The 13,998-nt window shown below is 35.7% G+C and overlaps 1 protein-coding gene across 1 annotated transcript in view; it reads left to right on the forward strand.

Annotated features, from left to right (window-relative positions):
* The window catches only part of LOC140233293 (uncharacterized), a 177,877-nt gene extending 171,302 nt beyond the window's left edge, over positions 1-6,575 (forward strand). Inside the window, exons 89-93 of the mRNA XM_072313402.1 lie at positions 1,371-1,656; positions 2,927-3,184; positions 4,165-4,272; positions 5,607-5,636; positions 6,460-6,575. Coding sequence (XP_072169503.1) covers positions 1,371-1,656; positions 2,927-3,184; positions 4,165-4,272; positions 5,607-5,636; positions 6,460-6,575 — 798 coding nt within the window. The remainder of the gene's footprint in view (positions 1-1,370; positions 1,657-2,926; positions 3,185-4,164; positions 4,273-5,606; positions 5,637-6,459) is intronic.
* Positions 6,576-13,998: the final 7,423 nt, after the last annotated feature.

Genomic DNA, 13,998 nt, shown 5'->3' on the forward strand with positions numbered 1-13,998 from the left:
TATGAATGCAATAATTACAGGGTATAAGAAAGGGTGCTACTCCTACTTGTATATCTAATGTGATAGTCTTTGTGGTATGTTCACAGCACTGTTCTTAGTATTGCTTCATAAAAAATGCAAAAGGAGCAAACTGAAACAAAATGCATTTGATAAGAAAAACTCAGATAGGACAAATGAAAGCAAGATAAACTAGAGAAGCACTCTGAGAGCGCAGACCTCCACCAAGCATGCAGCTCATTTCCACCACTGATCTTGTTCTTCCATAGAGATATCAGTGATTTCCACCCATATGTACTTATTGTTGCCCGATTTCCCAATATAGAAGCCTTTGTTACGTCATAAACCCTCAGCTGCACGGCGCGCCTCGTCCTAGCAGAAACTAGAGCACGCACTCTAGTGCGCGCATGCAAACCCCAAATACGCCCAGCCTGAACTCCCAAGTTCATTGACCCTACCTGCCAAAATATCAAAAATCCTTCATAAATTCCAAAAAAAATTCTCGGATCACTACCAAAAGTTAATCTTTTGTTACTCGTGTCATTCTCAACTTTTCCTGCAAGTTTCATCCCAATCTGTTAACTACTTTTTGAGTTATTTTGCACACGGACGAACGAACGAACACACAAACCAACAGTAATAAAAACATAACCTCCTCCCTTGGCAGAGGTAATGAATGTCTGTCATATTTGCTAGAGATATATGAGCCCTGAATGTCTCCCTCCCTGCCACATGAACTACCATACGTCAGTGTATGTGTGTAGACACATTCATATTCAAACAAGATTTTTTTTTTTTATTCCTCCCCTACGAAGTGTCGCCAGAGGCATTATGTTTTAGGGGTTTGTCCGTCCATCCTTCCTTCTTTTTGTCTTTCCGTCCATCCTTCCATCATTTTTGTGGACAGCATAATATGAAAAAAAAAAAAAGTTTCAGGTATCCTAATATATCAGTAGACATGTTGTGCCTATCAACTTTTTTGGGTGCGCATGCTCGAGGTTAAAGGTCAAGGTCAAATGCTAAAATTTCCCTATTTTTTCTCCATATCTCGGAAATGGTTCATCTTCATAGGATTTGGTATATACACATGTACTGCATGACAGTGATTCTCAATGGAATTTTGGGGTCTTGTGGTCAAAGGTCAAGAATCAAAGGTCAAGGTCAGATCCTCAAAATTTCACTCTTACTTTCCCCCCTCACATCTATGCAATGTCTGAAGGTATTTCAAGCTCATTCGTGTATACATGTAGTCCTATTACCAGATAGAAGAATACAAGCAGAAAGAGGAACAGAAATTGTTTGATTTTAATGTGTTCTCATGCTGCCACCATTTATACTGGTGGATAAATGCCTTATAGTGATTTCATAAATAGATTTTTCTGTTGCAACCTTTCATCATGATGACATGTACAATCATCTCCGCAGACCAAATTCCACCCAACATCATCTGCCCTGACAACGTCGTTGTGAATCTTCCGTCTGGTGTAACATCTGGGGTGGCCTCGTGGAATAGCCCAACTGTTGACGATGAACAAGCCACTGTCACATCTACCGCACAGTCGGGATCAGTATTCAATCTTGGGAGGTATGCCGTCGCCTACACTGCAGTTGACCTGTCTGGAAACTCTGACGAGTGCTCATTCTACGTGACAGTTACAAGTAAGAAACAGTCGAAGTCTTGCATAGTATGCAGCAAAAACTGACACGTATACTGGTACAAGCCTACTGCAAGTTGTTTCTACCAGTCATTCTCTCATGAGGCGCTTCCACACTGGAACTGCACAGACTATTGGGTAGGCATGAAGTGTAGCATTGCATAGACTTGCATATAAACTGCGTATGTTTGCGTCCTGTGCTCTACGCTGAAACTATGTAAAAATAAAAAATAAAAAATTTAAGTGTAATTTCTTCACATACCCCATGTACCCCTTTTCTTTGCTCGATATATTGTTATGTAGGCCAGCTTAACTACAGCTAAGGGTAGCAAAAGCTCAGGGTAGTTGGTATACAACCGCATGCAACTCTACTAAGCCTATTGTGAAAGCCCCTTAAATCTGATATCTTTTTATGTGCTTCCTATCCAACAACAAATCAACTTCAATATCCCTATTGCCTGCAAAATGAAACACTACTTGTCACTAGCTGTCATACCTTCAAGATATTTTGGGGGGTTTTTTTTTGCTCAACATCTAAACAAAGAAACCTACCCCACTTTTTGTACCCACTTGTGGGTGCATTTGACTTTCAGTCACACAGACGTCACATGATCCAGCATGTGAGAGCCTCTTTGGCAATATAGCCCCTACCATCTAGAACAGTCTACCAAGCCTGAGCTGTAAAGCTTTTAACCCACTTTAGGATTTTTCTGCTTCAAAACACCTAATCAGATGGATAGATAGATAGATAGATAGATAGATAGATAGATAGATAGATAGATAGATTGATTGATTGATTGATTGATTGATTGATTGATTGATTGATTGATTGATTGATTGATTTACTTAGCTATCTATCTATTTATCTATCTTCCTATCTATCTATAATTATATTAAGTTAGTTATTTGTTAAATTACTTGTTTATTTATTTATAAATGTTTTATTTCTTTATTACCCTTGAAAACTGTTGCTGAAAAAAAACACACACACACACGCACACACACAAACATATGTAGACATAATAGCACCAAAGAAATGGTGCAGTGGTATAAGGAATGCGAATTTTGAAGAAAGAATACTTTGGGATATATCAACCGAGTGGAAATTGATGAGAAAGGGAACTGATTGAAAGATTTAAAAAAAAAAAAAATCTGAGAATTGGAAAGAGGAAGGGATAGTAATTAAAAGCATCTCCTCTTAAATTCAGAATAATTGAAAGGTTTTCAGTGATTTTAACATTTTGTTTGACTTGCTCGCTTCACTGCTTCTACAGATTCTGGTGGACTGGAGCCCCTCGCTTTGAATAACTGCCCCGTGGAAAACACACCAGTGTCGTATAGTTACTTCCCATCCACCAGCTGCAACCCTTACACTGAGCCAACCCTCCAGAATACTGCATTGGGCACTCTGACCAGTCAGTCTCACACCCCACAGAGTGACTTCAGCACACCAGGCAACTACTTCATCACCTATACTTTCACCAGTAATGCTGGCATAACCACTCAGTGTGCCTTCATACTGGCTGTAGAAGGTATGTAGTTTCCACCTCCTCAATTTCATCTTAAAATAATGTGGCATTGCCTGTTTTCATTCATTTTATATTTACTTTTGTTATTTTCTCTTGACAGATGTCACTTGTATGTACATAATCATCAAACCATATGTCAGTACATCCCCATCAAAAAAGAAAAAAACAAAATATATGTATATATTTGTCTCAATGAACCAATTAAGATTTTCTTTGTGTGGAGACAGCTTTGTTTATTCAAATTCATGAAATTCTTCTGTCGAGATGTTTTCATTGCAACTGATTGACAAATTGCCCTACATTGACATAAAATTACGCAGTACCCGCTGCATGCTATAAGGATTAGAACCAACACTTGCTGTTGGGCGAAAGCTCGGTGGTCTAGTGGAGATGACGCCTGTCCGGTGATCGATCAGGAGGTCGTAGGTTCGAATCCTGCTCGAGCATGTACGCCCATGATTTTTTTTATCATGGCTACTACTAAAACACTGATCAATTCAGTGCTTATTTACGTCAATGTAGGGCAATTTGTCAATCAGTTGCAGCTTTGTTTAAATTATGCTGTGGAGTTTTATCAATGTACATTAATGAAATTAAATTACTGTAATTTAAGTATTTTTGTCTACCAATTCGACTGAACTCAACTTCCTTTAATGGGTTAATAATACAGATTATCTGGGCATGCTTTACAGTGGATTTAATTGGATTTAATTTACAACAGCTGTAGAAGAGGCAAGATTTTAAAAATAGTCTGTGGTGTGGGGCTGCGAGAGGAGCCAATGAGAGGCAGAAACGCACAGAACAAGTGTGTAATAGATACAAATACAATGTGCAATTCCAGAGGCAAGACATTTATCTATTAAAGGCTGGGTGAACATGCAGTTTTAGGGTACTCAAATCAAAATTCATCATAATGAAATTGATTTCACGTTATTTTGTACTTGCAAATCATAAATTGCCATGATTGGGATTCTTGTTTGCAGAGGGCCAGAATGTATGCTCATGCCAGCCTTGTGACGATGGCCTCGTGTGTTTCTACCTTGATGCTAACTCCGATCAACATCTCTGTCTTCCCCCATCAGCAAGGAAAAGTAAGATATGAAACTATTCTTCACGCTTAATATGTGACCCGCCACAACGAACGGATCTGAAAGTCGCTGACGGCTGAGCCAAGAAAATTGAGTTTGAAGTCACATCATCAAAATCGGTCAAAATGATCGGATTTCTGTTTTTGGCATAATTTTGTAGTCGAATGTATCGTCTATCATCTGCTGAAATTTGAAAGCTAAACGATCAATGGAAAGGCAAGAAGTGTTTTTCTGGGTCATTATTTTCTGACTTTAAACGGAGCAGAAAGGTTTTCCGAAGATTTGGATTTAGCACCGCAGATAGGCTCCGCCCCTAGCAATGAGGGAGTGATCTTATTGGTCAGTGCGTGGCATCCTGGTTACTGATTGGTTGTGCATAGAATGCTGGTGCTAAGCTTGAATGAATATCGCTGAGGTTGCTAGGAGCATACCTTCTATTGTCAGGAGGTGAAAACTGCCTTACCTCCCCTTGATCACGATTGCATGGGAAAGAAAACTTTGAAGGCGATTTTTTAAAACTCTGATTTCGTAGACCACTCCACACGGTCTCATAAAATCACCAATATCTCCGCAACCAAGTACTTTTATGAGTCGTGTTGTATACGAAATTAAAGTGGAAGAGTAGGGGAAAAATATCATGTCATTCTTAGAAAATTATCCTCCCTCGACTTTCGGATCCTTTTGTTGCAGCGGGTCACATATAATCAACTGTTCTGGATGATTTGTTTGTCCAAAGAAGTGGTGTCAGTATCAATGTTTGTGTGTTGTAAGCATTTTGGTCACTGTCACTCATTTGTGGTATGATTTAGGGATTTCAGCTTGTTCATTTGACATTGAAACAGACCGCGTATGATTTCACATTCACTTGTAGCCTTTGTGTATGTTTTTTCATCTGTAAATTTATAGGGTTGTTTGTGTTAGTAAGATTAGTGGTGAATGTTAGAATTGTTTTGATGAATGGATCAAGTTATGAAGCTTTCTGAATTTGTTAACCCTAACCTCAAGTTTTTTTGTTTTTTTTTAATTTGATATGAATGTTCAAACAGCATTGAAATTGTAGTAAATTGATAGAACTGATCAGGTATTCTGTAAAGCATATTTGTACATGTGTCACTTTAATTTAAAGGGTAGAACAACATCGAAAGGAACTTCTTCCCGCCAATTTAGAAACTTGTTATTAGAAATGATATGATGAAAAACGCTTGATTTTTAATACTATATCGTAGTTTTATCTTTTAATCAATTGCATTTTTATTTCATCATCATTGAGAGAAGTTATATATGTGTGTACTTTGATGAAGTATTTGTGCATTATCTCTTGCTTTAATCTTCAACAGGGAGGAGCATAGACAATGGAACAGTTTTTGGTAAGAAAGCACCCTTGGCTCTTTATGTTGAGGGGCACTGCACATGCTCATAAATTTGTTTTAATGCTGTTAAACCTTGGCCTACTTTTTACTTGATTTTATGACATGTACATCTTAAAAGTTAGTCTTGACAAAGGCATAAATACTTCATTTTTCACATAGCACAGTTTACCAGAAGAGGTCATTTGGAAAATGACGGAGAAGCTATGACTTACAAAGTGAAATGGCAGTGAAATTCTGTGGGGGGGAAAAAAAACAAAACCAAAACGAGCAGAACACATTGATTAAACAAACACACCCTGCTTGTGCCTGTGAATAGCATATCATAAGAAAAAGAAGAAAAAAAAAAAAGAAGCCAAATGTTGCACTGTCCTTGTAGTTATACACCTTTAAGTTTGATGGTGATGGAAACTGTTCTGAATGATTATTTTGCGGTAAATTCAGTGCAGATAATGGACTTTGTGTAACACCAATATGAAAGTAAAACTGTGAGAACTAGCAGAACATTATGCACTCCATATGATAGTGTATCACACCCAGATACAATAAGTAGAACAAGTCCATTGATTGTTAAACAGCAATATTTCAAAAATTTTGTCTCCCAAAGCCTTGTTGATTAAATGATATGATTATTCTCTGATTCTCATTGGCAGGAATTTGTGTATTCTTTCAAGAGATGAGTGATATGAGCATTAAAACTGAAATGTCTTTCTAGGCAGTATTTACCAAAACTTTTGCTACGTAGTAGGAATCGAGATTGTATGTGGAATCTTTGAGCTACTGCAAAGTCTCACCAAAGTATGCCTGGCCCATTCCTATGCAGATGGAGATGAAAGCTGTCAGTGCAAGAACGGCGGATCCTGCTCGCACATGGGCGGAGGTGTGTCCTGTCTGTGCAGAGAGGGATTCAGTGGAATCCTTTGTGAGGAAGGTAAATGAGAAACAAAAACAAAGACAGCAAGCACCTTGGCATCATAAACGCAAAGTTCTCTTTTAGATAATAAATGGCAAGCACTATCAGGTTCTCTGTTGAGTGTATAAGGGCTTAAGCCTCATTTAGCAATTGCCTCATTTATCCTCACCAGAGTTAAACATACCTGAATTCTTCATGACTGTGATGATTCCAAATTTGTTTGTGTATTCACAAATGCTCAATTTTTGGGGGTTGTCAAAGTTGCCTGACCCCCGAGTAGTCTGCAGTGATGTGTGCAAACAACAAGAATCAATCAGAAGTACTTCAGGTTAAATGGTCATTGTATTTTTTGGAGCAGCTGAATTGAGTTTTATTATTGCAAGCTCAGAAAGTATTCAATGCCATAATTACAGGGCTACAACTTAGCCTTTTCAAAGAGACAAACTGATGCTGAACATAAAAGGTAGGAAAATTATTCATAGTGGTATAGGCCGAGATGCTACGATCTATGATAACATTTTAAAAACTAACACTGAGCAAGAAAGGGAGGAAAAATATTCATGGCATTGCAGACTGAGGTGCTGCTATTCATGAGAACATTTTAAAATGGCATGTCTATGTCAAAATATTTTGCTCTCTATTGAGGAATCTTTGAAACAATATCTCATCTTACAGAAGTTACCACTCATGCTGAGGTTCCACACAGCATCCTCGGCCAGGGAGCAAGGGCCTGCCATCCGAACCCATGCCTCCACAACGGTACCTGTCTGTACGACGACAACGGCTCCCCAGTCTGTGACTGTCCACCGCATTGGACTGGAGTGAGGTGTGAAACATGTGAGTACAAACGTGAATCTGTAAACTTCTCTTCCGCTGCGTTGCCACTGTGTCGACAATTATGATGTTACTGATAATGGGAGATAGGACTTTCTTGCTAGATAATTTGTAAAATTTATTTTGCCACCACAGCTTGTGGAACCCTCATTACATCTGTATATGTGAGTCCTTTCATGTGGTGACCATCTCAAAGCAAACTTCTGTATTTCACAGTAATAACTCACAAACAACCTCCGTTGCCTTCTTGAAACTTATGAAGATACATAGATGCTCTTTACAGATTTAGTGTTACAAGGTAACGGATCTCTCCGTCAAAGTGAATGAAATGCAGTCATACATAGTGCAATGAGAAGCTATGTCAGATTTTGACATTTCTTTTTTGGGGGGAGGGGAGGAACGGAATCTAGCAATCGTTGAAGGTTTGAAGGTAATGTAAAAGTTAATTTTTTGTTTTCTCTTATTTCAAAACTGACATAGCCAATGAACGAGTTCAACATTTATAGTCACATTCTGAAAATTATGCACAATACTTGCACTAACTCAGATTCAGTGATTTTGTCTGAAATCATAATTCAACTATTGTCTCTGGTGTTCCAACATAACTTAGAATGGTTCTTATGCATACAATTCGTACCATCATGTACTCTTTTCTTTTTAAATGAAATGAAAGGAAGTAAACTTAGTTTTGTCAAATCAAAGTTAAAGATTCACTTCGCCCATGAACATTAGCTAAAGTTTTGATACCTTTGGGAGGATAAAAATGTGGTGCTTGTGACTCCATCTTCACAAAGTATTATGATACGATTGATTTTGACTAGAATGCATAACCTGCATATTTTGTCTTCCTTTTGTCTTCTACACGATATCTTCTACATAGATGTTGAGAACAGCACCGAGTTGGAGCCAGTGCAGCAAGACGGAGTCTACTCTATCTTTGAAAGATGGATCATGCCGGCCTCACTTGCAGTATTTGCAGTGGTTATCCTAGTCCTGGCAGTAACTGTCTGCAGAATTATACCCCACGTGTCAGGTAGTGGGAAACCTCGTCCAGACGAAGTGGCGTTTGTCAACTAAAGAGTATTTGCTCTGAAAGTCCACATCTGGGCATTCTATAACGATGCGCCAAATGTATATACGGAGATATTTTCGTACATTTCATAACTCATGATTTGACTTCTGACGGGCAGTCTAAAAGAAATGTGGCATATGGTTTTTTGTTTTTTTTCTTCTTCTTCTTCTTCTTCTTCTTCTTCCGCAGTTGATCTGTGGACTCGTGTGTGGTAGGCTTACAGTCTATTGACACATCCACTCTGATTCAGATAATTTTTAATCAACTGTGACACATCCACTCTGATTCAGATGATTTTTAATCAACTGTGTGATTTTGATTTCATGAAGGAATTTGAAGTTTGGTAAGGAAGTATGAAAGAGTGACTATACCTCTCTTCATACATGTCATTTTTTCTCATTCAGTCACTTTTAAAGTAATCAGTAACAGCAAGTCAAGACGATGTGTACTGGAAGCATTTTCATCCATAGTAAATGCATTGTCAATTATTATGATACTTTTCTTCTGATATCATGGTGCATGTCTTTAGTACACATGAGATGAATTGTCAACTGCAAAAAAAAAAAAAAAATCAATTATATTGTACTTTCCAGTCAACTGTTGTGGGTGCATTTTGAAATGTAATCATGATAAAAAGGTAAATGAGAAAATATCTGTTTCTGAGACATGTTAGCGTAGGAGTATATAAAATGTAGGTGGTGGGAAGATTAGATATGGGTTTCTTTTGCACTTTGTCCCATGACATATGCTATAGGATTTATGTACTTTTTATTTGATAAAGTGGAATGCAAATTGAATGTCAAGAGAACAAAATTTGTTGGTTAAACAGAACATCTTTCATCGCAAATTATGATACTGATGTAGTGTACTTTTAAAAGCATTTATGCAGAAAAAGAATATCAATTATACATCTGTGATGTCCAGAGAATCATTTCAAAATCTTTAGAGCACCCTCTTTTATTGCTCTCTAGAAACAAATTATGAAAAAAGAAAGCAACAACAACGTACAGTGGAATCGCATAATAACAAGGACCTCGAGACTGTGAAAAATACCCTGAGTATTAGATTTGTTGTCGTATCAGGATATTAAACAAATGCGACCCTGCACCACAGAACAAACAAAAAGTCGCCTGACAGGGATTTTTAGTTGAGGACAGATTCCTAAAGAGCAGACTCTGAGCTTTAAAATGATGTGTAACTCTTATCAAATGGACTCAGCTAACCTATCTAAATACTAGAAAGAAAGTGCACACTCTGGGAAAGCGCGAACTGAGAAAAGAGGCTCTGAAGTACCTGGGTCTATTCAAGCGCTCAATCTTTACCCAGCCGTGCTAGCCGAGCAATGAAAGGGACAAAACCAGGATGTAAACCACCGGAGCAACAACAATGAAGGGATTATCAGATTAAGCTGATATTGAGCATGTTCTATAAACAAATTCTACCCATGATTAATGCCAACTTTCAAAGCAGTATAGTTATTCTTTCAAAAGTTATTAGACTGCGTGAAGAGTGTGTAAAGGATTTCAAGAAATGAAAAGGGGACGCTTAGACACACCTGATCATTCTATTCTCCCCAAAAATGGGTTGTAGAAAAACCACTGAAAACACATTTTCCCATTCATGTCATGATCCTAAACTAAAGAATAATGTAGAAAAAGGATAGCTCTTTCAGAAAATATGAAAAACTCAAGATTTACTCGGTTGACCCATTTCACCTTTTTCGAGTCCTCACGTGAAATCAAGGGGTGCGACTTTTTGTTCGTTTTGTGATGCACGGTCACAAATGGACTTGGGACCAAGAAAATGACCTTGTTATAACAGCGTTTTGTCATACCCGTCTTCTTTACAATGAGATTTCATTGTACAACCATGTTATTCTGCCCATGTGCACACTCTTCTTCTGTCACATGAGCATGGTTAAGCACCAGAAAATTTGTACTTCGATCAACACCAGTATTTTCATTTGCTGAATCAACTTTAGTGTGAAATGTTATGTACGTTCAAACCATTATTTTGGTTGTAATAGAGAGAAATATGGAAACTGGTAATTAGACTTGATGCCAATATTGCACTTATTATTGAATAGTTTTCACCCATGGTCTTTCTGATTATTTTAACTTATACAATGTTTGTCATTATTTCTCATTTTAGTTTCAAGTCAGTATAAATAGCACATACCCGTCTTTCATGCTGTTGAGTTTCTGAACAGCACATGTATTACCAGTCACTTTCATTAACACATTTTTCTAAATTTCTCTGCTGAAGCAATATAATTGTCTTTGCCAGCATTTGCAAAAACAAAACAGAACAAAAAGACAGTCCTATCTTGCTGCTCATTTAACAAGATTGCCTGAAATCATTCACCCACTGATCTGATTCTATCATAATTATATGGGCGGGTAGTATTCATTCTAAAGCATTTACAATCACTGGCAATTAAGTTGGCTGGGTGAATCTTTTCAAGGAAGAACTCTTTTTTTTTCTCTTTTTTTTTTTTGGGGGGGGGATGGCTTTTATGACTTTATGCAGTGAATTTGAGAGATTGTAACGAATTCATCATCTCACAAATGGTCTTTCACACTTCTGTCTTTCACTCTGCTATCATAAGCAAGTCATCTGCCATTCATTCGTTGCTGGTTTCAGTACTTGAAATCAAAATGTTTGTAATCAGTGGTCTTTCAATAAATTGTGCCATTCGTTCTTTCGTGTAACATGCTTTCAAAATATGTTATGAAATGGTGGTTTGATCCTTTTGTGCATTTGCATATGAAATGATAGATTTTTTTTTTTTTACTTTTTTGATATTTTTTATGAAGAAAGAAACGCTTTTAAAATAAATCATCACTCAATGTGAAGTATATTGTGGGACTGCAGTATTTTCCTTGGTGGTTTCATAACCTTGTGTTAGATTGAGATATTGTGAGAGAATAAGAGACAGCAAAACGTGAAAAGTTAGCATAGATTGAGGAAGGTTAGGGTGTGTGTGTGTGTGTGTGTGTGTCTGTGTCTGTCTGTCTGTTTCAATTCAATTCAATTCAATTTATTTCACATCTTTCAAAAAATCACAAAAATAGACATAATTTATGTATAAAATGTACAGAACAGAACACAGAAATATACACAAAACAAAGCATAAGCAGTACAAGGACAGTTACAGTGAAGTATAAACACAGTAAAAACGGTAAGAACTGCAGCAGATGTGTGGGAATGACAAAAGGCCATTGGCCTGTCAAAGGTCAAACCCTTGGTGGACTGCATCTTACAAATTTGCATTTTAAAAATTGTGTTTAAATTACAGAACATAAACGGAGACAAAAAGAAAGACAGTAAAGAACATGGCAAGAATAAGATAAAGAGAAGCAATGACAAGATTTACAGGTAATAAACTCAGAAGACAAATACAACAAGCTAATGAGCTACAACAACAATAACAAACAATACATGAACAAACAACAGGCAATCAATAAAACTTAAAGATACCTCATTACATATTGCATATTATTCTTTCTGTAATAAATAAAATTTATACTTCCTTTTAAAATCACTTAAAGTGGAACACTGTTTAAACTTATCTAACATATTATTCCAAAGTACAGGACCTTTATAAGAAATTACTGTCCTCGAGAATTTATATCTATAAAAAGGAATATACATTTTATGGGTATTTCTAGTAACATACATATTCACATCAAAATGATAAATGAAATAATCATTAAAAGCATAAGGTAATAACTCTTTGGTGAAGGAATACATAAAAGAAGCAATCTGAAATTCATTGATACTATAAATATCCAATAAATGTAACTTAAAAAATAACTCTTTAGTGTGTGCCAAATAATGTGTTTTAGTTATTGTACATATTGCACGTTTTTGGAGTTTAAAAAGTTTCTGCGTTAAATACAATGCGCATTTACCCCATACAATATTACAATATGATAAATGTGATAAAATCACACTATTATATATATTCACTAAAATTTTCAATGGTAATATATGCTTCAAATTATGCAGTACTCCAATTACTCTTGATATTTTAAAAGAAATATGATTAATATGATCTTTCCAACTTAAGCATTCATCAATAATAACACCCCAAAATTTAATACTTTTAACTCTCTCAATCTCAACATTATTGATCATGATATTGATTGAATTCGCATCAACATTTACATTCCGAGATTTAAAAATCATATAATTTGTCTTTGTATAATTTATCTCTAATTTGTTGGCTAAAAACCATGATTGCACTTTTTGCAATTCAGTATTGATAAGCTCATTAGTTACAACATCTTTTCCAGGTAGAAATAAGCTGGTGTCATCAGCAAATAAAATTACAGATAAAATATCACTTACATATTGCAAATCATTAATATACATTAAAAATAATAGTGGTCCAAGATTTGATCCTTGCGGCACACCAACTGGAATATCTCTAAAATGTGAATTAACATTAACTATACAAACATATTGCTTTCTCTCACTTAAATAACTGTAACCATTTCATTGCTATACCCCGTATACCATAAAAACTAAGCTTATCAAATAAAATAGAATGATCTATACAATCAAAAGCTTTTGATAAATCTAAAAACACTCCAACTTCTATTGCTTTATCTTCAAAAGCTTTGGCAAGTTTATCTACTAAATCAATTATTGCATGTGATGTACTGCACCCTTTTCTAAAACCAAACTGTCTCCGATATAAAATGTCATGTTTTTGTATGAAACAGATCATTTTTTCATAAACTATTTATTCTAATATTTTACTAAAAATTGATAAAATAGAGACAGGTCTGTAATTATTTACAGACATTTTATAACCATTCTTAAAAACTGGTATCACTTTGGCGATCTTTAATGCACTTGGAAAAATACCTTGTTCAATAGACGCATTAAAAATATTGCACAAAGGTGACACAATTGCATCAATAGAAGTTTTTACTACTTTTGTGTTAAATCCATCATACCCTGCTGATTTATTTACATCTAATTCAAAAACTATACATTTAAAACATCTGAAACTGTTATAGGACAAAAAAAAAAAAAAAAAAGAATCAGTGACCTTTCCACACATATATTTTTTAAAAGAATCATTTTTACATATGCTTAACTGTGCATTATCATGAATTTCTTTTCCAATTTTACAAAAAAATCATTAAACACATTACATATATCTTTTTTATTTGTGATTACCTTACCATCAAACTCAATTTCATTTATTGACGCTTTCTTTTCTTTCTTGCTCAATATCTCATTTATAACTCTCCAAGTGGTTTTTGCATCATTCATAGCATGTTTGAATTTAACATCATAATAATTTCGTTTTGCAGTTCTTATCATATTATTAACATTATTTCTATATTGTTTATACACTTTCCTTCTACTATCTGTTGAGTTTCTTAAATATTTCTTAAACAAAACATATTTTCGTTGACACAATTTTTTTTTTATTTCTGCAGTTAACCATGGCTTTCTTTGCATATGTTTTCTTTGTCTAACCTCTATTTCAGGAAAACATTCATTATACAATGTTTGTGTGTATT

The sequence above is a fragment of the Diadema setosum genome, chromosome 9 (assembly GCF_964275005.1).
Source record: "Diadema setosum chromosome 9, eeDiaSeto1, whole genome shotgun sequence".
NCBI lineage: Eukaryota > Metazoa > Echinodermata > Echinoidea > Diadematoida > Diadematidae > Diadema > Diadema setosum.